General features: G+C 45.9%; 1 protein-coding gene across 1 annotated transcript; it reads right to left on the bottom strand.

Moving 5' to 3' along the window:
- Positions 1-7269: 7269 nt before the first annotated feature.
- On the bottom strand, positions 7270-25833 carry MAP3K8 (mitogen-activated protein kinase kinase kinase 8). The gene is made up of 9 exons (XM_084306902.1): positions 25743-25833; positions 22981-23105; positions 21671-22031; positions 18701-18865; positions 16964-17225; positions 14198-14304; positions 11012-11164; positions 10139-10385; positions 7270-8512 (listed from the first exon to the last, which is right to left on the bottom strand). Exons 2-9 carry the CDS (start codon positions 23013-23015, stop codon positions 8379-8381), a joined length of 1464 nt encoding a protein of 487 aa, XP_084163028.1. The 5' UTR covers positions 23016-23105; positions 25743-25833; the 3' UTR covers positions 7270-8378.
- Between the last annotated feature and the right edge of the window lie 623 nt (positions 25834-26456).

Raw genomic sequence — 26456 nt, 5'->3', positions numbered from 1 at the left:
AAAGAAAGAAAGAAAGAAAGAAAGAAAGAAAGAAAGAAAGAAAGAAAGAAAGAAAGAAAGAAAGAAAGAATAGAAAGAATAGAAATTAAGGGACATTGTATGTAAATGTAATCAGTTCAGCTAATAAAGTGGAGGAGGACCTTGATCTTCCGGTGAAAGACACATAATCCACCGGTAAGGAGATAACAGTAGGGAAAAATGCTCTTGGGATTGTAGGGTTGAGAGAGGTCAGGAAAGAGAGTGGTACTGGAGAATTGTGATCTGTGTAAAAATCAGGTTTTTTGAACTGGTCATTAAGTGCTAGCAGGGCAGTTTTAGAAATCTGTCATAATCTTCCAGGTCAGTTTTGCATTGTGATAGGAATCTCCGAGTTTTGTCAGAGCAGGGGTAATAATGGCAGTTTTGGAGAGGAACTTCGACTCCTGAATTACTGAATAGGAACACAAACAAACAAACAAACAAACAAAAAAGGGCAGCAATGGCCTGGAGGTGGTAGCCAGGAGGTTTTTCTCCTCCTGGACTTGATGAACCACAATGCAAAGCCAGCAGGGATGTCCTCTGCTGCAGAACTAGAAGTGCCCACATATTCCCACATATTCCACGTATGCTCATGCATGTTCCAGGTGTCTGGATGGTTAGCTAGGGAATGCCAAAGAGGTCTCTGTTTAACTGCATGCATGGACACAAGTCACGTAGGAGAGAAACACCACAGAGCCCTTGGTAGCCAGAGCAGCAGGGAATGGACTGTGGGCTGGCAGGGCCATCCCCTTTCCAGGTGTAAGAGGCAAACTTATTGACCATATTCTTTGTGATCCACCAAGTAGTAAATGCAGAAGCTGCTTGGGAAAAATGCCCTTCACGAGAAAGAGGAAGACTGGAAAGGCTGCAACCCTGACGGGATGAGTTAATGTCCTTTCAGGTGCAAGCAGGAACCTGCAGAGACTCTGAAAAGGGACTGAGCAGTTGGGGTCATGCCTTGGATGTCTCACGTGCGAGAGAGAGGCAAGTGAAAACTGCCATGAGGCAACCACACCAACCAAAAGACATCAAAACAAACAGGAAAGCATGGGTTAAATGAAGTGGAGAAAGAACTCACCACAGGAACCCTTCCTCTTTTGTGCAAGGTCTGCTGCGTGATGTAGCAGTGTTGGGGGTGTTGCACAAACCAGCAGGGCTCTGCAGACATTTTCCCTGACAGTGTTTTTGCTACATCCTCTTAGTTTCTCATTAGTTCAAGTTTTCCTCCAGTTTCTAGGGAAGTTTGTGCGTAAAGGAAAAAAAAAAAAAAAAAAAAAAAAAAAGGAGGCTTTAAATATGATGGAGGCCTGGCATCATCTGATCAGGTGCCGGACTTCAGTTTCAAAGTCCTTTTTAGGATCTGGCTCCAGACACTTTCTTCCTTCAAGCTCTCAGGAAATCCCCCAAGCTGGAAGGGTTTAAAATAAAACCAGCTTAGACTTCCCAGAGTAGAGAAAAGCACCTGAAAATGTGACAGAGAGAGAGATTTTCTCTGCATTCAGGTGAAGTCTGAAAGTGTTTTTTAAAGTAAATTTTCCACTCTGCCAGCTCATTTCTGCACTGCTCTTGTACATAGGAAACATCACCCTGAGACAGGCTTTTCCAAGAAAGTCGTCGAGGGGGGCACAAAATGGAGGCACCCCCTTGCTGGGGTCACCAGCCTGCCCCTGCCTTCATGCCCAAAGTCCCTCTGCTCCAGGTACTGCAGCCCTGGGGTGCCCAGGGGCATCCCCACTGCCTGGGCCACCCAGCATCCAGGCTTACTCCTCTGCTGTCCCCTCAGTGCCTCCAAGGGCTTGAGGAGGACCTAGAGGAGACCTCCACACGGCTGAGGTCTGCAAGGCCTCCGTCTGCAGCTGGTGTCACACAGCCCTGGCATTCAGGCTCTCTCCTGTCCCTGAAGTGTTTCCTCCACTGTTCTTCATCCCCACCTGCTCCGGGGAGCAAGGGAGGGAAGAGGACTGGGGGGACTTTCTGCGAGAGGACCTTTATCTTGTGTAATACACAAAGTTAGACAAGATGATAACCAGCCCTCCTAGCTTTAAGGCCTCTGAACCACTTCCTCTCTATCTTGTACATTCACTCTGTTCGTTTTGACCTGCGCTGGAGCTTTCCCCTCCACCTGCAGCCGTGGAGATGAGCTGGCCTGTGGTGAGGTCTGGCACCCGGGGCATCTCCTCCGTCCCCACAGGGACTCCACAAAACCTCGCTGTGGAAAGCCCCTCTAGGGCTGGGGAACCACAGCAAAGGAGGGCTCGAGACAGAGAGCCTGCTGCTACTGAAACATCCTTCCCATCTCCTCCAGGTTCGATGCTGCTCTCGGGCACCAGCCTTTCCCTCCCCATCCTGTGAAAGGTGAGACAAGCTTCGGGCACAAATAAACAAAAAACCATGCTGCACTCAGCTCCCGACAGCAAGGAAGTAAGCTGAAGCCTCCAGCACACGTGGCTGAGAAGCCCCTTACAAACTGGGACAAATGCAGGAAGATATCTTGTTCCTGGCACCATGCCCGCGCAGTCGGCAGTGTGATGCTGGGAAGCAGCTGGAGTGAGCCTGGGGGGGCTGTGGGGGCTGTGGAGGAGCCGACGTGCACCTCCCTGTGATGGGAAGCTATGTGAAGCTCGCTGCCAGTGAGAACATAGCTCCCTAAATATATGTGGCTATCTGTTGTCCCAGCAGATGTGGAGCAGACATGCCCCGTGTGGAGTTTTTGAAGTGCCTGCCTGGGTCTGTGGCACTGGCTGCTGAGGAGGAGGTGGGGATAATTATAAGGATCCTGCCACAGGGGAATAGCTGAGAGCTCAAGTGTCTGAGTGGCCAGAGGCAGCTTAGCTGCCAGGGCTGGGTCTTGGGAAGGAGCAGGCTCAATGAATGCATGCGGTTTTCCTCTTTTGCTAGCTATGTAACACCACAGAGACTTCACAAGGCTTGGGTGAAAAGCATAAAAACATCAGCCTAGCAGGGAGCAAGCTGCTAGCTAGTGATCTGTGTGAAGGAGTGTGCAGGATGGAGGCCCAGGGGGGATTTGTTTCAAGGAAAAGAGAAACCTGTGTTCATGTTATGGATAAGTGCATTAGACAGACTGATATAGCTGGACTACATCCTGTGTCTTTCTCCACTTCTGCCTCCCCGGTGCCCTTTTGGAAGATGCATCACCCTATGGCTTTGACTCACGAGCTGGCGGTGGAACGACTTTGGATTTACTGCCTCATGTCCTGAAAGAAGAGGTGGAGGCACTGACAGTGCTGGGAAAGTGGAAATAAACAATCTGTCACCCTTCTGCTCTGCATGCCAGCAGCACACCAGTGCTTCTGCCAGGGCCACTCAGCTCTGGTTTGTGGGGAGTACAGGACCTGATCCCATGGCTTTCAGCTTCCCTGGCATCCTGCATTGGAGCCAGCCTCACAGGCCTCCTCTGATCTTCAGCACGTCCTGGGGACAACACGGTTGTGCCAAGTCTCATCCTGTGCTTGAGGCTTGGATGCTTCCAGGCAATGGGGTGCAGCGTGGCTCAGCCTTCTCCTGATGTGTGCAGCCCCCAAAAAGCAGGCCTGCAGGGCCTGAGATGTCTTGAGTCCAACAAGAGATGTCTTGAGTCCAACCCCTGCTCCATGCAGGGCTGACTGCAAAGTCAGAGCTGGTTGTTCAGGGCCTTGCCCATTAACGCTTTGAAAACACATCCCGTATCTGTAAAAAAAATACCAATTTATAAGCTTGAGGTGACTGGCCTTATAGATGAGACTGGAAAATGTGCGTGCAATCTTATGTGCCCAGTTGGTTGCTCACATCTTCGGAAGCCAGGCCTGAAGCTGTTATGTCACTGCGAGCGTGTGACTTCAGAGCCACAGTCACAGCCTCGCGGGCTGGCTCTGGTGAGAGGAGCACTCGGGAGTGATGCTGCGGGGGTGAGTCAGCCCCAGCAGGCTGGGATCCAGTCCCTGGCGTGTTTCCCTGGTGCCTAACCTCTGCCTCATTTCATAATCTTTCAGGGGCAGAGGTGATGTTGTCTGACATGGTGTTGGCAAATAGGGCACCACGTTATCGTTGCTGAGAAGATGAGATGCCTGTAGGGATTCTGGTACCGGTTGCTCTCGTGAGCACCTTGGCTCTGCCTTGATGGCTTTTCACATAGCATCACTACCCAGTTCACTGAAACCACTACCTAAATACAAATAAGACCTTTCCTGGTCAAAAAGGCGCAATGAAGTACGAGAATCATCAGTGTTGTGAGACCTAGAGGAATAGCACCAGCTGAAATACTGAGCACTGCAAAAAGTTGAAGTCTATGAGAAGGCAAATTCCAGTTTACAACTGAAGTTTGTGAGGAATGTCACAGCTCCTTGCCTAAATGCAGAATTTTTCTCCTGCACACTGGGGCATGAAGGGCCTGCGTTGCCCACCATCTCCAGCAGGCCTTCTGACCGTGCTGGTTCATCCTCCTGGCAAGTGGGCTTTGTGAGCATGTCGGGTCATCTGCCAGATGACCTCCAGAGGTCCCATCCAACCTCAACCATTCTGTGGTTGTCAAACACACGGAGAAAACAGCTTTCCCTTGCCCGTGCAGCCTGGAGGTCTGCATGGGAAGGGACTCTTGCTTGTGGCCTGCCCACTGAGGGACCTGCTGACAGGCACATGGGCCGGGCACGCACCAAAGTCTGGCTGCCAGTGGCTGAATGTGAAGCACTGCCCAAACACCTGCCTGAGAAATGCGAGCTGGAAGTCACCCTGCGCTCGTCATGGAGGCAGGAGTGCTTCTGGCCCCGTGCACAGCTTTAATGGGTGCAGGAGGAAATACCACACCTCTCCGTAAGATGTGCACGCACCTCGAGGCCTCCTCCTTCCACCTCACTTCTGACTTCTTATCAAACGTGTGCTTATTCGTGTGTGTTACGGGGAAGGTGAAGAGATGGCTCCATGGTTAATGCTGGAGTCTTGCTGCAAAGCTGGAAAATAAACCCTAGCTGTGGTAGCAGTTGCATAAATGTGCAGAAAGGGAGCCAGCACTTCCTGAGCATTTTTATCATTATTTGGGTCGTTCCCCTTCCCTGAAATGTTGCTCTTTCGGCAAGATGAGTTATTGATGTGGTGCAGCCAAGGATGTTTTCATATTTCTGTGGGGGAGCCAACTTGACTTCAAGGGGTAACCTTGCTTGCATGAAAAGATCTTTTCTTACACAGAAAGTGATTCAGGTTTCCCTGAAAATAACCCAATGTATACATGAAAATGGTTTTTGGCTAACTCTGGATGAACCAGTGAAGCCTGGTTTTCTGTTCACTCTAAACCACCTCCACTGGGAACCATGGGGATGCAGCACACGTGCCCTTGCCGCAGCAGGTCTGTGGGCGAGCAAGGAGCCACTCCGACCTGCCATAGCTGCACAGGGCTGGGGACGATTTCTCAGACATGTCCCTTAGCAGGAGCCTTTGCCAGCATCCCTGGAGTGGATCCCTGGGTGGCTGTGCCGCTGCTGCTGCATGATGCACGCACAGCCCTTTTCCCTTGCACAGCTCCCTTTGGGGCACTCCTCCCTCCTCTCCCACTGGTCCTGCTCCAGACAAGCCCACCTTCTGCCTGTACCAGGGTGCAGCTCAGGTGGCAGGCACTGCTGCCTGCTGTGGGAGGCATGGGGCAGCCGCTCGTCTCCTCCCTGGTGAGTCACGGTGCCCCAGCATCAGCCAGCAGGGCTATGCCAGTGGCCAGCCTGAAACAGCGTGTGTGCAGCCCGGGACTGTAACGAGCCACTCCCAAGGTCTGTCTGGAGTTTTTGGGCGTTGCTGAGTTTTGCCGGTATGCAGAGTTTATAAAGAACTTGTTTTTCCATCGCCCAGATGATTAGCTTTGCATGGGGATAGTTTTAGAAATGCACCTGGTTGGGCTTTCCTGTAAGGAAAAGAAATGGATGCTTTGGCTCCAAACCATGTTTTGCTTGCTCTGCATCCCAGAGCTGTTTTTCTCCACACACTTACGCTTTCCTCTGCGTTTAGCATCAGTCTCACTATTCCCCCAGGAGAAAATGAAACTACACACCAGGTGTTAACACAAAGGCAACCCATTTGCAAAATCCCACTGCTTGGGGCAGACCAGCCATCCCCCCCGGTGGCAGCTTTCCTACCACCCCTTTCCATTCCCTCTCCATCATCCCTCCGCCTCCATCGCTCCAAGTGCACAGGGAACAAGCACTGTGGGATACACCGAGGGACACGATCTGCCTGGGATGTGATGCCGGAGAGAAATCCTGTGGCTCACCTGCAATATCACCCTCAGCTATTAGAAAGTTCTCGGCGCTGGTAGCACCACTTGGTGCTTGGTGTACCTGAACAGCTACTTGTTGGTTGTGTACCAGGCCTCAGAGGTGCTCTTTATCATGCAGCCTCATACAGTTTAGACCTGTGGATGTGACCATAAAGAGCTGCTGGTTCACTCAGCCAGACCTTATCACCGATATCTGGCACCACGGTAAGTGTAATTACTTTGGACAGCCCGATCAGATATTAGTTGCATGGTGTGAAGACACATACCCGCCATACACTCAGAACAAATTTTAATTAGTGAGCCTGCCCCCACATGCAGATTCCCATGCTGAATTGTTTGGCTGGGTGGGGGGAAGACAAGGACCACATTAAACAACAACAAAATCACCGTAACATTTTTCAAGCTCCCTGGGAGCCTGTAATTCTTACTTTGTGGTATGTCAGTAGTTGATAAGCATTTCTGTAACATCCAGCTACTGTTTTAACAAGGATAAACACCTTAATTTTTCAGAAGGGAAATTGGGGAAAAGATTGCTACAGCCAGAATGAATACGAGGAGGGCTTCCCTGCACAGTTCTCCATCTGGAGATTTCGCAGTAAGTACGGGGCAGGTTGGCTATTCCCACCTGGACTTTTTGTAGAAATTACCATCAGGACTGACGTGTTTGTTGCATGTTGCACACAACTGCTGTGCACCATTCAGGCAGCCCAGAAGGAGAGCTGTGGTCTAGATGAGATTTTGTCAGAAACACTGGTTGTCTGTCATTAGAGTCCCAAATGTGTCAGCAACACCCTTCACCCCACACCTCAGCACTGCAGAATGCACGTATGTACCTGGGCTGTGGAAGGGGAGGTGGAAAGATCACAGCCCCATGCTGTTTCCAAAGAGAAAAGAACAGAGTGACCATGTCTCAAGGCGCTGAGCTGGATTTATTCATTTGACCGTATCAGTATCAAACTAGAAATCATCTGTTTAAGATTGTATGTTAGATAGGAGCAGCATTAAATAATAGATGAAAAAAGAGACTGTGCTTCAGAAAAGATTCAGTGTACAACATACATAGTATGCCATTTTAACACAAACGCTTAAAAGAGAGTCATCCTAAGCATCAAAGAGTTTTATAAAAGTTTACGTTCTCATCCCATGGGATGTACAGAACTATGCAGTTCACATAGTTTTACTATCATCCAAAACATCGTGTTTCAAATGAATGAGGCACAGCGAGAATATAATTCCATTTCCATAGGAACATAAACACAGCTTGTCACTAAGGACACGCTTTCCAAACCATAGCGCTCACGCCAATTATACACGTGTACAAGTTTGAAGTATTAAAAAGCAAGAGTCTGGAGCTTGTCCACTGTTACCAGTAGGAAATAACATCTGCCCTACCCCTGAAAACTAGCTGAGACATCCTTGCAGCTTCTGTAACATCGAAAGCAGGTGGAGTCACTGCCGCGCGCTGTCAGGACCAGCTTGCTGAGCTACTCCCAAAGCTAACAGATACACTGATGGATTCCCTCCACCCGCAGAGCAGGGGGTACAGGGAAGATGCAAAGCTGAAACATATCAGTAACCAAGTGATGCTCTGACTCAAAAGAGCAGCTGAGAGAAACTAGCTCAGCTTCAGGAAGGTCCTGATTTACATTAAGAATGACCAGAGATTGGCCAGGTCTCAAAGATTGAACAAGGACTTTGTTTTGGGAATGTTTTCACTAAGGACAGCTCAGATAGACCAGATCTTATGGCCCACATGCTCTTTTTCTTTCTTTTTTTTTCTTTTTTTTTTCTTTTTTTCTTGATGGCAATAGTTGCAAGCATATAATATAAGCTTTATGAAAGTGCAAGACCCAGCACAGGAAGATCTCCCAAGAACGAGGCGCTCCCAGCAGTGTTCTTTTTGCTGTCTTCTTGTTGGTCAACCAGCAGACGCACGAATATCATTGCTTGGCATCAGCTTATCAAAGCCCCAAAGGGTTTAGCTTAATCATCTGTGCAATTAAACACTATTCACATTTTACAGCCTACAATGGCAATAGTTTTATGTACAGATTTGAAAGTCAAGTCTTAAGATCAAGTTCTAAGAGGTAGAGGTCCATTTCTGGAATCAGTCATATTCTAATGCTGGTGGTCCCCTGACAATATTGAAGTAACCAGCTAGAGCTCCGAGGTCTATGTAGAGTGATCTTTGCCTCTTTAGCAGGTCTGACTCCTCCATGCTCCCGGTACACAATGAGGAATCTAAAAAGGAAAGAGACAAAGCGTGTCACTACTGCACAAACAGCTCCACTAGTGCAGTCTCACAGTTACAGGCATTATCGGAATAATTGGCCTAGCATTTGCTTTTATTTACTTGTGCTTTAGAACTCTCAATTTTAAAAGACAATATAAAGTAGATTTCATATAAAATAAAATGGAAGATACCAAAGCAGCTCGTAACTCTAGGGCAAAGAAAGGTAAGCAGCTTGCTACTGCAAACAGCAAATACGTTCAATTATTTCAAAAGCCCTCTGCCAGCTGGGACAACTAGACAGAGGTTCCTCGTTCTCTGAGCCACAGTACTAAAGGAGAGGCTGGTGCAAGAAAAAATACAACACTCTAATAGTTTTCTGCCAGTTGAGAATTTCCCTTCATTACAGGGGAATTTTCATTTAAATAAATGACATCCTCTTTGTGCCACTGGGCGTAACAGTACAGAACAAACCCAGGACCATCATCCTCAGATTTTTTTTTTTTTTCTTTTAGCTCAACATCTGAAGAAATTTGCAGCTACAGAACATCCCCAGAATATTTGTGTAATGACTGTCCTGGAATCTCATGCACCTAAATTAGAGTTCCAGTTTAATGCCAAACATTCTTACAAAAAAAAAATCAATTCTTATTGCCTGTAGTCAAAAGATTATGCACACACAAAGCAAAATCCAGAAGGAGCAATGCCATTATAGATGTAAAGGCAGTGATTACTTTAAATGTTAAGTGGATTCACTGCAACAATTATGTACTAGAGCACCCAAAATTTTGCATAGATATTTTTCAAATAATTATCACAATAAAATAAACTACTTGTTTGGGGTCACTTTTAAAATGTCCCCTTCTCAGGATGATCCTAACATGTCTTAGAAATAGAAGAAAAGCTTTTTGAAGCCTGCTAGCAGGTTACTGATCCCCAGGCTTCCTTGGGCTTGAGTCTGAGTACACATCAAGTTGTGGTTTTTGTTTGTTTGTTTTTGTTTGTTTGTTTTTGTTTGTTTGTTTTTGTTTGTTTGTTTTTGTTTGTTTATTTTTGTTTGTTTATTTGTTTTTAAATGGTTCACATGTTATTATTGATGTGTTAATAAAGCAATTATTAATGCACAAGGGAACTGAATTCTATCCTACCGTCATTTTCGTTTTTAAAACAGAGGGCTTGTACTTTGGACAGCATCATTGCAGTTACGGTTTTATGTGTGCCTTATCTTTAAGGAGGGAAACAGTGATACTTTTTGTTGTGACTGTTGAAACTTTTTTTGTTAAAAAACAAATCAGTAGCATCAGTAAAACATCCCTAGTACTGGGACAAATCAAGCCAACTTGGCACAGCAACCTATACTCCATGAAGAACTGCCCTGAATGATTGCCACAGCTTTTTCATGAGCCAATCCTTCCAGAGCTGCAGAATGCAGGCTGAGTCTTTCCCCAGTTGAAGTCAACGGGCGTTTCACAGAACTCTTAATGAGTACTGGGTCTGACCTCATCCGATTGGGATTTTACTGGTCTCTTTCCAGAAGCTTTTTGAGTCTAGCTTGTTTCTAACCACTTAGTCAAATCAAAGTTTGACACAAAGTAAAATCTACAAAGTGCAAGGTGAGTAAGGCTGATAGTATTTACCTGTAATGTTTTCTGGTAACTGCAGCTCCTTCCTTCCAAGTAGTCTTTTCCTTTCAAACAATGCTGAGTCCAGACTCTGGCACCGCGGCTGATCTTCTGGGGGTGGGTGTAAGGCTTCGTGTTTCAGTAACTCTGCTGCAGACAGTCTATGGTTAGGATTCCTTTCCAGAGCTGCTCCTAGCAAATCCCTCATGGAAGTGCTGCAGTCTTCAGCAATGTCCTCTAAAGGGGGAGCTTGCTTGTGTATCTATTGGAAAAAAAAAAAAAGACTGAAACAGTTATTCCAAAAACAATGGAAAAGGAAGTCACAGATAATCGCGTTAGCAGTCTAGGAATTCCCCACTTACAACTCACCACCTTTCCAAGCTGTGCTGATCAATTAGAACAGAATATGCAAGCACACAAAATCTACCTCTTATCAGATTTTATTGTAAATCTCAAAACTCAAAGCTACTCCAAACAAGTATAAAATCCAGTGTAATGCAAATTCATCAGACTACTGTACCGCAGTGGGCGAGCCACAGAATCAAATTTGCCAAGCTCTGTTTTTATCTGCAGCTTCTAAGCAAAACAGACTGGTAGGACACAGATGGGCTTGTTCCAATGAAGTTTCACGCTGTTCTAACCCTGTCCTTGCAGGAAACCCAAGGCCTGTAAATTGTAACACAGACCACAGAGATGACTCCAGCTCAGCTTCTGTCTTCCCCTAAATGATCAAAACCCGCTTCTTCCCTCCCTCCCCCGAAGCAAAACGGATGATATCATCTCTCTGACAAATATTTTGGTAGTCTTTATATGACTGGAGCTTTCCCAACAAGAGCACAGGAAACCCTTCGACTGAACCAGAGCTATGGCTTTTCTGAGAGCACTTACGATGTAGAGGTAGGATGGGTACGCAGAGCGAGGGTATCTGCTCACCCAGGGCGGGATGCCAGTTTGCATATGAATAATGGTAGCCCCCATGCTGTAGATGTCTGCTTTTGTCGTGTGGCCTCTGCAGAGGATAACTTCAGGACTCATGTAAATCTGTGAAGAATTGTCAGAGAAGATTAATCAATAGAGGAAAGCAACAAGCAAAGACCAAGTGTGACATGCTGTTGTCTGAGACACACACACGGATCCCACTGGTACCCGCAGCCTGGAGACCGAGCACCAGCTGTGGAATAGATTTTCTGCTCTGTTACACTGAATAATACACAACTCTTCGGACAGAACTGGCAGATACGCTCATTCATGTCTTCATTAGGCTTCTCTTCCCCCCATTATCTAATAACCTGCATGTTGGGGCGCTGCCCTAAGAAATGGGGCAGGTCTGAGGCTGGGCACTGGTTAAAAGCCAGGTCTCAAGTCCTGATTTCTCCCCCGAGCAGCTGTTAAGGCAAGCATCTCTCTCCTACCCCCTTTTTAACCAGGAATTCCAACCTCCTCTAAACCAAGCTGCGGTTTCCATCCGAACCCTTGACTGAAAAGTTCAGCTCTGTCAGAGCAGCAGGGGTGCTCAGAGGGAAGTCCCCAGCAGCTGCAGCTGGAGGAGAAGGAGCAGGATGGGATGCGGGAGGCACTCCCTGCCCATGCTGCTGCCATGGGGAGGGGTTCAACACACACAGCTCAGTCAGCAAGCCGTCCTGTTCGCTTCTGGTTTCCACTTTTCCCTCGCCCCATTTCCCTCTGAAGGAGCCAACACGGATCTTTAATTAGTTCAAGCTGCCCTGCCACACGGCATCGCTTGAAAAGCCACAGGGGCAGGAAGTTAAATCATCGCTGCCTCGTAGGACGGCTGGCTGCTGCAGACTGAGAGCGGCTGCCGCGCTCACGCAAATTCCCAGGAATACTTCCCGGTAAATCACTCACATCTGCCACCAGAGCTTCAGGATGGAAGCACGTACAAAGTTTTGGCAGATGTCTAGGGCTGCTACCGACCCCTGTCCATTGCTTTCCTCAGAGCTAGGGTAAAATAAGGCACCTGCCATGGTTAAATTTCATACAGAGCAAAGCAAAGAGTTCCCATTTTTATAAAATAAGTAATTAGTGCGTACAGTGCAGCTGCAGTGAAGTCTGTAGAGACAAACAGAATTTGCCTTCTTGAGGAAAAAGGACGCTGGAAGCAGAACCAGTCTGCAGTTGCAGTGTGTCACAAAGGTCAAGATGCACCTTGACTGCACAGGGACAAAGATGTGCACCCAGGCTGTGACTACAAACTGATTTAGTCTGGCCTAAAGCTCGGTTGCCCCCAAAGAGGGCAGCCCAACCCCAGATTTCCCCATTCCCGCTCCTTCCCGTCGCTGGGCTAGCAGCTGTCTGCCTGTCAGACACAATCCAGCTGTAACACAGTCCATTTTTTGTGCTGCCCTCATTTCAGTTCAGCATTCGTGCAAACGAAGCACACCCTCAATGTTCAATTAACCTCAGCAGACAACTTTTTTCCCCTACAATGTTTGCAGCTGAAGCCTCTGCACTGTAACAAAGCGACAGAAGCGCAGCAGAAAGCCTGTCCTGCAGAGCAGCTTCACCACACCCATGGTGTAACGCGCTGCGTGCATCGGAGAAAAGTAGTTCAGAAAACCCAGATTTTTCACTCTATACAAGCTAAACAAAATTTAACCATTTAATCATTCTGCCCAGAATTGCAACTATTCATTTTCATAAACTCAGAGAGGATTCATACACACATTACATGAGAAATGGTGCTATAAAAGTCTACAGGTGGCATTTATGGGCAACTAGATCAGGCATTGTCTGCTTTCTGTGGACGTGGCTGTAGGCACTCAACAATGCAGAGTCTTTTTCTACTAAGTGAAGAATTATGTGATTTTCACAGTTGTTCTTATCAGCACAAACTTGACCTGTCCTCCAACAGCCAAGAGTGGAACACTGTTGCTGCACAAACCTGCAAATTTCCCACCTACACACATCTCCAGGGTTTTCATCCCATTTTTTTTCCTATCGTCATCCCACTGTTTTTTTTATTAACAGCATGCACGTATACTCAAAGCATACACATTAAATGCTAAAAAATCACATTACTTCCAGTACCATAAGTATTTAAAGCTCTTAATTCCTCTGACCAGAAAGCCAATGCAAACAAATGCTCAAGTATTTTCCCAAATATCTTGAAAATAAATAAACAAGGGTGGCATTCTGTGAAATCTTAGTTTATCCTACCCTGCCAAGGAGAGCTACGCTCTGTCAAATATATGAGTATCTCCTCCAGATACAAGCCTCTGCTGTGAAAGACTATCAAAATGGTAAGTGCCAACAGTTAAGCTGAGGCATTTCCTGTGAACAACCTTCTCTGGCAACAGAGGACAATCAAAGCCACAATTGCATCCGTGCTAATTACCCCTGCTTGATTGTTTGCTAAAGCTCCAGTCCTGGAAACACTGTGGCATGAGAGTACCCAAGCGGTGAGCAGAACCTCTCTGCGTGCTCAGAGTTCAATTGCTTGAGAACATTTCGAAGGCCCCCACCTCCTTCACTGTAATGCCCAAGCATTTTACCAGATAACCATCACCCACGCAGCACATAACCCCCGTAGCGTGTAAGGACAACACACATATGGGAAACATGGCTCAGAAATGTCAGAGATCAAAACCCACAGGTTTGTCATTTCTGTGGTTTCCAAAGGAGGAGTCCAACTGCCATGCTGAGCAGGTCACCCCAGTCCACAGCTGGTATCTCAAGAAGAAATCTTTGACAGAGCAAAAGAACCAAATTGCAGTCTGAAGTGTCTCTGACCAGCAGCCGATTTGCTGCAAACCACCCTCCCCAGAGCATTGTTCCTTTGTTTGGCTATAGTGGATCCCAGTTTCCTCCTTGACTTCACATTGAAAAACCACTAAAAAGTGGGGCTGCAGAGAAGGCAACAAGGCTTTCAAAATGTAACACTTGAGTTTCCATTCAACAGATCAAAATTTTAAAAAATTAGATTATCAAAAAATTAAAATCAAACATTAATGTAACGTATTACATATATTTACCCTTGAGCTCCAAATTTGAGCCTGAGCATCACAACAATTGGAGTGATACAACAAAGAGGTTTTTGTCCCTCTAGTGCCTTACCTCTGTTCCTCTAAGGTCTTTGGGATAGTAAATGTCTTCAGTCATTTGAACACTTAAGCCAAAATCCACCAAAACAGCCTTAGTTGACATAAAGACAATGTTGCTTGCTAAAAGAAAAACAAAAAGATGGCATTTAAGGTTCTAGCATGTTGAGCGTTTATTTCACAACATGACTTTCATTTGGATGTTTGCCTGAAATTGGAGACCAGCACAACCAGTCCCAACAGCCAACAAAGTCCTTCTCCTAGCCAGAACAGGTCTGTTAGTGATCGGGACCAATTTTTAATTATATCTTTAAAAAAAAAAAATCAAGCTGGACTGGTTTGTGTAAAAGAAGAAAACAATGTTTTGAGCAGAGCTCCTGGCTTGCTCTGAAGACCTTTCATTGTCTCCAAAGTGAGAGCATGCTGTGCAGCTCCTGCTAGGAACACAACTATTGGTCACCAAGAGATTTCCTAACACAAGCGATTTAAATTAAGACAGAAATAAAGAACTCAGGCCCCGCCACAGCAGCCCCACCGGTCAGCAGTATCAGCTCAATATAGCAGAAGACAGCTGCAAAAGTAAGAAAAGAGAGAATTTCAAGCTCCCACTGAATTGCAGCAATATCTAGGAGCTTAATTCACTCTCCTTCATGAAACTCTACCTAAGGCACAGCTTTGCACTCACAGGCTTTCTTTGCAGTTGTATTTCTGATCAAGCGCTTATCAAAGTAAGGCTCTGTGTAAGCCTTAAGACATTTGTATTCACTTTTTCTAAAACACAGACAAACAAAGTCTCCAAGTTATGCTACAGAAATACTTTTTCCCCCCAATGACAACCACGAAGTCAGGTCGTTTCCCATCTTGACAATGCCCACCATGACCACACAGTGGGAAGAAACAAACTTTGATTTTGGTTATATGGATTCCTGAGGTAATCTCCCAGGTATTTGCCTACTTACAAGTGTCACAAAAGAGCACAAATTAATGTGTAACTGTAGGGATAACTTTGAAGATACAGACTTCAAACACCACATAAAACTGAAGCAGAAAACATCACTGCCATAAAGGCAGCTAATTCTTTGGGATCGCACCCCAGGCCAGCTTTGCAGCTGGGACATGGGAAGAAGAGCTGGATCCTGCAGAGAGGGACAGCTCTGCTACAGCTCCTCCTCAACACACCTCCAATAACCTCATGATTTAACAGTTTCCCAACGAAGGGTTAAAATCAGCTACAGCACTGACCTACTCCTAGGAGCCAACAGAGTCCCCTCCTTCCTGGCCCAGGGAGGCCTTTCTGGCACTACAACCCCCACCTCCTCCTGCGTCAGCGCCACAGACTCAATAGAAGAGGAAGAAATCGGAGATGTTTGGATAACAGCCTTTTCTAATGACTCCGCCTGGCAAGGAAAACCACACACCTTGGCTCCTTCTGGGGAACCTGCCCTGCCCGACACGAGGCGTTTAGGTCAGCTTTCTGGGGCAGAGTGCACCGGGTCCCATCCGGAGTGCGGACACCTCAGGCAAAGCCTGTCCAACACCTACAGGCCATCGCCAGGAAGCCGTGGTGTTCGCACCCAGGGGCACCACACAAGTCTGAACCTGCAATTTCAGAATTAGAGGGACCTAAATCCCTGCTTCTGCCAAAAACGGGGCTTCCCTGCTTCCACACACGATGTCCTTTACTCCTGTGCTGCAGCCCCTGCCAGCTCTCCTGGTGCTGGCGGCAGACCCAGCAAGCATGAGGTGAAAAGAAACCACTTGCCCCACAGCACAGGAGTCTAAGATCAGTTGAAATGGGATTTTGTGGCTCCCTCCAAACTGCCCCGGGGGTGCAAGGCCGAGGAACACCCCCACAGACTGCCCGCTCTGCTCCTTTCACATACATACCCCATAACACCCCTAAATCCTCTTAAAACACATGGAAATTAATTTTCATCCAAGCACTGACCCCTATTATCTAAAAATAAAATCCAACAAAATTTAGCAATTCTTGATAATCGCTTTCTGACGATTAATAATCCTAACACTTCCAGTTTGAATATTTCTACTTCACAGAAAAAAATAATCTATTTTTAGCAAAAATGAATTTGCAAAAGAGATGCATCTTAATTAGAAGCACTGCTACTAGAAAGGCAGGCACAATTTATCTGTCTGCAGTGGGGGGGAGTTGCTGGGAGAAATAGTATTTAATATTAAATTACATGCAATGCATTAAAGTTGAATGTCAGAACAATGTAATATTAATCTATTAATTTCATGTTTAATATCAATGCACTTTGATTATTTACATGTTAATGCCCAGAGGATTTTAAAAACAAACGTTAAAATTTGCAATAATTGTTAAAAGAAAAAGCAGTAGAAATTCTGTATTTAGTTCCAAAGTAGAATCAAACTGTGAAACAGCCCTGCACAAAGACAAAATTATTAAAAGAAGGCACAAGTGGAAGGTGGGGAAGGAAACACTCAGTAAATTTCCATGGAAAGAAGAAAACTGATTAATCCATCCTGATAATTTTGCTCTATTTCTTCAGGTTTTTATTTCCAGATTGAGTTGCTCAAGAAAGCAAAGGAACTCTGACTTGCAAACCATCCTCTTCACTAAAGTAGTAATAAATAGTGTAACTAACTTATCTTAAGAACCTGATCTTGTTATTTGTTGGGCGTCATCCAGTTTCTCCCTCCCTGTGACGCAAGGCAGTGCACCCCAGCTCCATACCAGGCCTTTTATCGGAGCCCCAGTCCGACCTGCAACAAAAAGCACCCCAAGGAATCACACACTTACGTTTGATATCATGATGGATAATCCTTTTGGAGTGAAGAAAGTCAAGGCCTTTCAGGATATGCTTCGTCACCCAAATGATTTCAAATTCCCTCATAGGCCCACAGCTCTCCAGCTTTTCCATGACAGATCCTCCCTCTCCAGCCTCCATAAAGAGATGGATCGTCTCGTCCCACAGAATAGCACCGTATAATTCAGCAATGTTTTCGTGACGGAAACATGCCTGTATTTCAACATCTGATGGTTTGAACTGTTCCACTGGGACCTAGGAGATGGAAACAAAACCACATACAAGCAGCTCAAGATCCAGGGTATCTCTACAAACAGTCGTTTTCCTATAGATTGAAATGGAAGAGGGAAGCAAAGCACCCCTGTCCACTTATTAAAATATGATTTATTCTGATTTTATTCTGATCCTGTGACTTGTTCTTCCTTCCCAGTTCAGAGGAACGCATCCTGTTCAGAACTGAGAGTTTTTGGAATTGTGCCCGAGTAAAAAGTGCAATCTTCCAGAAAAAGCAACGTAACAATTCCTGTCAAAAACTAGTGGTTACGCAAAAGCTCTAAGCAAACTTCCTGGTGAAGGAGATAAAAGTCCCACTGCTTTTTTAATTAGCTTTGCAGACTCATCTGCTCCACGAGATCTGTACACCCATTTGACACGTGGATCAGAGCTTCTAGCAAAGAAATGCTCAGCACAGTCTGCAGACTAACAATGCTCCAGACCATTACTGACCTTGATTAAATCCTTATCAGCTTTCTTTTACGGTTTCCAAGACAGGAAATCCGCTTTAAAGTGAGCACTCAGCACTATTTCTTTAAAAAGTACCGATGGCAGATTATTAAAGCAATAGGCAGTGTTTGTTTACACACAGCAAGGCTATTACCACTCTTTTTACTCTCTTTCCCTCAAACTTGCGGCTGTGAAGCAATTAACACAGTAATATTTTCTGAGAAACACTGTCTGCATTTTTAGAAGCATTAGGGAGCTTTAACCTTGCAGTGGGTTATGCAGGGCTAGCAAATTAAATCCGTTCCCACATCGGTACACTGGCCACAAGGGAAGGACATGCAACTGCCTCCCCAGTTATGTCACGCACAGGTGCTCATTCACAAGTGCTGAGATACAGGAGAGTGTCCCAGCTGAGCTTTTGCTGGCCCTAAACATTTACTACTCAATTCAGAATACATTGTTGAAAGGTAAAGTCGAAAAAAAACATTGGCTTGCAGAAAAATACAGGGGTGCTCAGCAATTGTCTTGAGACACCTCACAATGCTATGCTGAGTTAGCATCCAAAACGCGATGACAGTTGCGTGTAAGCTGAGCTCACAGAGACATTAATTGTACTGGACTAACAAAAACATGTGTCTGAAGGCCCCAGCTGAAGGGTGAGATCCTAGAACCAGCTGCAGCGACAGGGTTTCGCTGTCGCCTCCAGCAGGGATGTGATTCCACACTGATATTCTATCTCCATGAGTGCTGCAGGACAAGCAGAAATTCTTCTGCCACAGGGGCTACCAGATACTTCCACAATGCTGAAGCTTTTAAGGTCTTGGGGCCAAACACCAAAAACAAATTAACACTTAAAAACGTCCATTTCTCCTGCATTGTGTAGGCCAACAAAACCCAGGCAATATTCAGCCCACCAGTGGAATTTGATGCTGACATATTTGAAAATTTACCACATGTACCATGTCACCTTGTGTTTGCTCAGAGATAAAACCACTGAACTAACATACCAGTTTGCATGCCATTCGTTTCTTTGTTTCTCTATCTTGGGCTAAGTACACCTTCCCAAAGGCTCCCCGAGGAATAAAGTCAGAGCCGATATTTCTGTAAGTCAGCTTCCACGGGAACAGGAGCACATCCGAGTCGATTTGATAGCGGCCATTCTTGGGGGTGATCTGTGGAGTCAAATTAAAAAAAAAAAACACAAGCAAAACAACACTGAGGTTAAAGTCACTTCAAGCCTAATTAATTTTATACATTGTGGAAAGAAAAATATCACTTGTATATGTGCACGACGCACGTGATCTGTTCAGCAGTCTTTATTTAGAAACACCAAATGGGAACAGCATGTGAGGTGTGGCATCCATTCACAGCCCAGGCATCCACGTTTCTCTCAAGTGACTAACTCACAAAGTGTAAGTTGCAATTAATTGTCTTGAAACAACAACAACAGCAGCTGGGTTAATGAAATTACCCACCTCTTGTTATTAGATTTACCTGCACATGTTTGTCCTTCCTGTAATCTGCTAACTTGTTATGCCACATACCTGTTACTCACAGGCTATCTTCTATGATGTGAGCAAGAGTTTCAGCATTTCCTAATATCACATGGACTGCTAGAGGAACACATTTTAATTTTCCGTCTTGTATCAGAATTTCTGCTGCTTAGTAAGCAGTTGGAGAGGTCTGCCACAATCTCACCAGCCACCTTCTTGAAGTTTTATATTGTAGCTGAAAAAAAGGCTGGGAATCACAGTATGTGCTTTAGGTGGGTAATGTATAGGGCTCTGGTTTTCTACACTGTCACCAGGGCAAGGAGGGGTCCTCCAGGAAGCGGTTCAGGGCATCGAAGTCTGTTATCTCGCCCTGAATCTTCCCCTGAAAGAGCTCCCTCCCTCTGCACATGACAGAGAAACCAAAGTCCTAACTGCAGCAATGTCAGTCCTGCCTTAGGTTTGATGTTGGTTCTGAAGTCTCTTCATATTCTCTCAGCCAACGCAGCAGTAGTCTTTCCTGTGAATATGCTTTCAATTAATTCAGGGATATACAGTTCTGCCAGCATCCAGAATATGGTTAACCTATTTACTGATAGCTAACCAAGATTCTTCAAGGCATGTAAAAGTAGATTAAGGATATTTATCACTGTGCCTGTCACATGGTCTCAATGTGCTCTGCTCGTCAGCCTTCCTTTCTAAGATAACAGCATCTTAGGAAGATTACCGGTTTTAGATTTCTTTTTAAGATGTCATGCACGTCATCTCTCTGTGCTTTAACTACTTTGGTGTTTTTGATTTAGGAAAGCATCTTCTCGACTGCTAAAACAGTCATCTGTGGCTACTATTTAAATATATGAAATAAGTTAATTCTTAGAAGCTGTTAAATTTTGTGAGGTTAAGTTCTTAGCTGATGGGGAGACTGCTTTATCAGTAAAAGTGCTTTGGTGTTATCCTGCTTAGGATATGCAGAATGAGCCTCCAAGCTACTCATCAGGACCAAGGCAAAGACTGTACCAATCCCTGCATCTCCCCTGCGCACTTCTGCATTTCACAGGGTTGAGATTCGCCAATCCATGTGGGTGACAGCTGTCCTGGTAAGCAACGCAGAGCAAGTGGAGTGCATTTGCAGAACAAAAGAGAGCAGGAAACATCACACTATTCATATTTCAGGAGGCTTCCCTTTGGACTAGTTCCTAGCCTGATGTTGTGGAGCGAACGCTCATTTGTGGCCATAGCCCATCATCTTCCAATTTAGTTTCAGCTGAAAGAAATCCAGCTTGTGTGCTCCGAGGCTCTCCGTGATGCAAGCCATGGTGCAGTTTGTGGCAGTCAGCAGGCAATCAGAAACACGCCTGATCCCGACTAAAATGCAGCAGGTATTTACAACGCAGATGTGCCTGTTGAAACGCATCTATAGGTAAGGCCCTGCCTCCAGTCCTCAGTTGCTCAACGAGTCACGTGCACCTAATAACACTTGGTTCATACCAATTGTATGCATCTATAGGAATAATACCCAAGCAAAACAACCCTGGGTATGTAGAACAGTGCCTACCCTAAGTATAGGAAACATTTAATATTGGTGTCATTTCAGTGTTACAGTTCAAAAAGGGATCCTTTTGCAATAGTCCTCAAAATCAGAATAAAGCATTACCCTTTGCTGCTTCACACCTAAGAAACTCATTAAGCCTCAAGCAACCATTGCTCACATGCAAAACATAGTGCATGCACGGTATTTTAGATGATAGATCTAGAAAGTACTAACAGAACAAAGCAGCAGGACAAACATGTATGAATAAGCTTCCCTTTCTTGATTGATTGTTTCCAAAGCAAATGATTTTTTAATAGAACTTCAATGACACCGGTACCTACACATGCTTGTAGAACACAAATCATTTCAGGAATAAAAATGGACAGAGCTCAGAACAACACACCCATGCTTGCGTTCAGCAGAGTGTGATATTAGATAATATTGTAATTCTGAAAGTCACAGTTGATACTAAGTACTTTCTCTCTCATTACTACGTTTTACATTTTTGTGCAGACAGTGAGCTCACCAGCTCTACCAAAATAGACCCTAGACCTTTATTTGGGAATTTTGCATAATGAGCTCTGTTACCACGTGAGCACAAGGCACTGGAGAACCCTCACCATCTCCCAAACTCTTCCTGTAAGCCCTCAGAGTTGTGGCTTTTTCTTAATTGTGTGTGTCTCGAGTTTGTCTTCAGCATTGGGAAATGTTTTCTAATCTCCAGGGCTACCAAGAGGCAACACGGAGTGGATAGTTCTGAGCAGCAGATCTTTCTCCATAGCTGCCTGAGACTGCAGGGGCTGGATTTGATCTCCTGAGGGATTCCCTACAGGCCCAGGCTTCCACAGGGAACAACATTCTGCCCATGGGACTGGAGGTGATCTTTATTTAGATTCAGGAGTAACTTTGAACACCTAATACCTACTCATTTTCAAGTAAAAAGAAAAGAAACGTACCATATTCAAGAGGATTCCAGATTCTTGCTGTCTGCATCCTTTAAATTGTTTTGCAGTGTTGGACACCTGATTTGCAAAAGCAAGCAGGTCTTCCACAGTCCCATACTTGACAGAGGACATCAAAGAAACCTCCCGTTCACAAAACAGTAAAGATTCTGCACGTTCTTCATTTTGATTTTCTTCTTCACACATCGTAATTAAGCTGTCTTCATACACTGCGAGGTCTCCACCTGGATAAAGGTTTTCCATGATGTCTATCACCTCAGACATATTTAAATTAGTTAGCAACAAGTCAATTTCCTCTTTGCTATCACTACCCGTGCTCATATACTCCATTACTGTCCACTTTGCAAAACCACTCCTGTAAAAAAGAGAAACAAACAAACCTGAAGACACTTTTCTTCCAAATTTGTTTTAGCAAAGCAATAAGGAAAAGAAGTGATCAGAGTGACAGATGGCTCTTCGATATACAGTTAGATTTAAAATCATTTTGTATTAAGAAAAAAAAATTCCTCATTAGTAGACTGAGTAAAGAGGAAAAGGAGAAAAACCCTTTACTAGCGAAATTCTTCTGCAAGTTATTAGTGAACCTCTCCCGTCATTTAGTCTTGGAATTTACTTTATATCAAAGCTTTTAATTAGAGGTACTGACACAGTAGGGAAGCATGGACCAGTTATATTTTGCTGGATATGCAAAAATGCAGGAGCACCCTCAATGCCTACAAAAGGATGCATTATTTGGAAATGGATGACAAAGAGGGATAGATATAAATATACCATATTAGTTTATCCCCAAGAGTCTGTGAGCAATTTATTGTGATGTGTCCAGAAAGAGAAGGTCACAGAGCAAAGCTAATAAGCATCCACTAGTAATAAGCACCTGTTAGTATCACTGTACAAAGCACAAATCAGTCACCACCTGAGATACACCACCCATTTTTTTTTTATTTTTTTTTTTGCAAATGACTGACCAGAACTAGACTTGAACCAAAACTTTCACCGATTTAGGAAGATAGTCAGAAACTGAGCTAGCATAAAAGCAGTGAGCTTTTGAAGCAGTTTCCAGTGGTTTGTTCTGCCCTCACTATGTCTAACAATAACTTCTAGGATAAACCTCGACTATTTGGCTGAATTGGACTTTTAGCTCCAAGAAACTGGATTCAACATCCAGAGAAGTCCATTCCCATCCCAGTTTCCTAGCTTGAGCCAAAGAGAGGTATTCTGCTCAAGTGGAAAACACATATACGTGGTCAGCCATTAATACACAGACACAAATAGTTTTCGACATGTAAATGTCTGAGAGCACTTACCTTATGTTTATCCTGGTTACATCACACAAAACCATCAAAAACGTCTCAATATAATCCCCAAAGCCGTCATGTTTCTCGAACCCGTGTTTACCGCCGCCGATAATTTCACAGCGTTCCGTAGCAGTCTATTAAAAAAAGCAAAACAAATAAAGCCATGGCAGACCAGCTCAAGCAGAAGGACTGGTTTATATTCATATGATCGTTTGCTTCACAGGCTTCACGGAAAGAAAAAGTAGTAATCACAAGGCTGAGATAACAGGGGATTTTGGGCAGAAAAAGATGACTGTGAAAAAGAATCAAGCTACTGTGTGATCATCCAGATTTCCAGGTAGTAGTGAAAAGTAAGTTTTCCATGGGCAGGTCTGGAGTTTTATCCGCGCTGCCTCATGCTTGCAGATGGAGGAAAATGAGATTTGGCTCTACTATCAGAACACACCACACACTGAGAGCTCTCATTTCCCTTTTTCATAATCCACTGCAGCCAACTATTCTTAGCAAAAGATAAAAACCGGACAAGAAGATACTTACAAAAGAAAAAGAAAAGAAACGAAGCACAACCTATTTATCTCAAGGACAAGCAGCAGACTCGGTCCCCCGAGGCCATGAAGCAATGCAGCTTACCCAGGTACAGTTTCTGGTTATGATCATTATCTTTCTTACCCTCCCCGCAAGGACGTGGAAGCTCCGCGGCACATATTTCTCATGGGTTAGAGAGCATTTACGTCAGCTCTAACGTTGAAGAAAAATGAGTAAAATGACGCAGCTAGCATGGCACAGGAGTTCAGCCCATGTGCTGCCAGTTCGGAAGGCAGGGCAGGAAAACTCGGCAGAAGCAGAACAGGAAAAGGCACGGGGAGTGCCGGCAGTACCTCGTGCACCTTTTCAAAGCCCTGGGGTGGCTTTGCCAGAGCAGCCCCCAGCCCCCAGCCCTGGGCAGATGGAGGTAATGTGCTTCATCAGCGTGCACCCAGCCTCTGGTCCATATGTGGGACCCCAGCTTTGGAGAGGCGGAGGAGGAACCCCTGTGGTCGCTAGCACTGCTTCAGCAGGGAGCACACAGACCTTGCATCTGGGGTGCTGAGAGGTCAGGGTTTTTGTCAACCTACGCAAGAAGTAACAGAAGCTGTTTTCTAACCCCTAGCATCTCGCCTTCCTGTTCTACCCCCCTAATTAAAGGTTGCCCTGAAAGCCTGAAAGTGGTTACTCTTAATTATAAAGGAGATTTCTATTTTTTCCTCACACCAGGATTTTTATTCATTGCTTTTTTGATGCTCAATTAATGGGGGTGGAGAGAAAAGAAACACCCAGTCCAGTCATAAGAGGAACTGAGGGACTGCATGTGAACAGCAAGGTCAAGTTAGAAACAAGTCTTTAGGGACTTTCAGAAGAAAAACACGAGCCTAGAGAAGCTTTAGTCCTTTGTGGATATGGACAAGTAAGCGCCAACTCCCTCTTTGATGTTTTCATGCAGAAGACAACAGGGCAGTTCAGAGCAAAATGAGCTTTCCCTAAATACCAGCTCTGCTCCCCCAAATGTTCCCAGACTCCAGCGTAAAACTCTTACTCTCAACAGCCTCACTACTACCCAAAAGGACCTTCTGAATAACAGGAGGTGTCTGCTACCAGCATATCCTCAGTTCTGTGCTGTTACTGCTTGAGAAAACCTGCAAGCCCGTCACTTTTCCCAAACCTAGCAAATTCGAAGGAGTAGACGTTCACATACCAAGAGCTGTGTCTAGGCTCCGTGAAGCCAATTTTTTAAATTATGCAGCACTTTATGTATTATATTTCCACCACTGGCAAAAAGGCGTCAATTTATCACCAGGGAATCCGTTCTCCATTTTTCCCCCTAAAATTCTCCAATAATACCTGTGGTGGGAACCTAATGACCCAAATCACTCTCTACAGTCCAGGTAAATTAAGGAATTACGTCACGAGGTACGTTTTACCTGTGCTCTCAGTTAAAAATCTGCTTTTACCTACAGTAGGAAAAAAAACCCTCTAAGCAAGCACTTGGGTCAGTTGCTAAAGCACAAGACTCTTTCTCCAGTTCTGTCACTATTTCAACATCATCACATGAGCAAGCTGCAAGCCAAGATTTATTTCTCCCATTTATCGTGAACAGCGTTTCCTTAAAACCCCTTTTCTGGGAAGAGCACAGCTTTGACGTGCGTGCACCACATAGTGCAAGAGTCACTGGATAGGAGCGCGGAGCCCCCGCGGGATGTGTGTGTGCGTGCCAGGAGTCAACCAAAAAGCTTCAATGAAATTAAAAAGCTGTGCTGACTGCCTCCAGGCAGAGAGATATTCAAAATAAAGGTCTCCTGTGCTGCCTGTAGGGTTAATAATTTCCTGGTCGAAGTTGCAGGCGATCGCCCACCACTGATGGCAAGTGAATAGATCAAGCCTCGCGGCTGCTTCTCGGGTTATTATTGTTAGATCAAGAAAAAGCACACAATTTCAACCTCTTCATAACTTTAGATGCCCACTTGGGATAGTAAATAAATAAATAAATAGATAGATAGATAGATAGATAGATAGATAGATAAATAAATAAACAACACCCCACCCCCCCAAATCCTTGCTTACAGCATCACCCAGGGGGGCTCCAGGGGGGGGGGGGGGGGAGGGGCTCCCGGGCAGGTGCTCCCCATCCGGGGCATCTCCCGGGGAGCCAAACCTGCCGGCTGGGAGCCCCCCGATCCCTTTCCTCCGGCCGGGTTTTGGGGTCCCGTCTCTCCCAGACCCCCCTCCAGGCTTACCTGAGGGGCTCCGGGAGCCTCCGGGCCGCCCGTCTGCTCGCAGCCAGCGCCGGAGCCGCTCGGGCCGGGCCGGCCGGCGGCCGCGGGGAAGTCCCGGGGGCGGGCAGGGCTCAGGTAGCACCGCCCGGGCCCGGCCGGGGGCGGGGGAGCGGCAGGCACCGGACCCGGTTTCTATTTCGTTTTACTGGAAGGAGGGAGCAAGCGCCGCCCTCACGGCCCTGGGGGGCTCGCTGAGGCTCGGGGGTGAGGGGTGAGGGGGTGGCTGTGCCGCCCCACAGCTCCCCTTGGTCGTGGGTACCCCGTGGAGGCAGCCCCAAATATCGTGGGGAGGGTGAGGGCAGGGAGCACGTCTGAGCAGCTCGGCCCTTGCATCATCGCGGAATGAAGAACCGTTTTGTGAAAGAGAAACCCGAAAGGCAGCTGAAGTGGCTGGTTGTCCCGTCTCGGAGGCCGCTGGTGCACCACGCTCCTCCGGGTGTCCCCAGCCTGTGTCCCTCCTCCGGGTGTCCCCAGCCTGTGTCCCTCTTCTGGGTGTCCCCAGCCTGTGTCCCTGCCCGCCGTGGTTTCTGCTGGGGCAGCTGGGTGCCAAACCCCGTCCCCACAGCCCCTCATGTCCCCCCGTGTGGTGGACACACTCCAGAAGAGCCTACGCTCTTCCTACACGAACTCAGTTCAAGCATCGTCTAAATAAAACTTTAGCGGCGAGTCTGCTGG

This window comes from Netta rufina (assembly GCF_964035555.1).
Source record: "Netta rufina genome assembly, chromosome: 2".
Lineage (NCBI taxonomy): Eukaryota > Metazoa > Chordata > Aves > Anseriformes > Anatidae > Netta > Netta rufina.
The sequence above is the reverse complement of the archived record's forward strand: the minus strand, read 5'-3'. Positions and strand labels throughout refer to the sequence as shown.

Bases quoted from the DNA above. Each gene is read 5' to 3' on its own strand.
- MAP3K8 (XM_084306902.1), bottom strand. From the start codon at position 23,015: ATGGTTTTGTGTGATGTAACCAGGATAAACATAAG. The intron at 17,226-18,700 runs GTATGTTAGTTC...TCCATCTCCTAG, and splicing joins AACGAATGGCATGCAAACTG to GTCCCAGTGGAACAGTTCAA. The intron at 10,386-11,011 runs GTAAGTGCTCTC...TTTTTCCAATAG, and splicing joins ACCCATCCTACCTCTACATC to ATACACAAGCAAGCTCCCCC.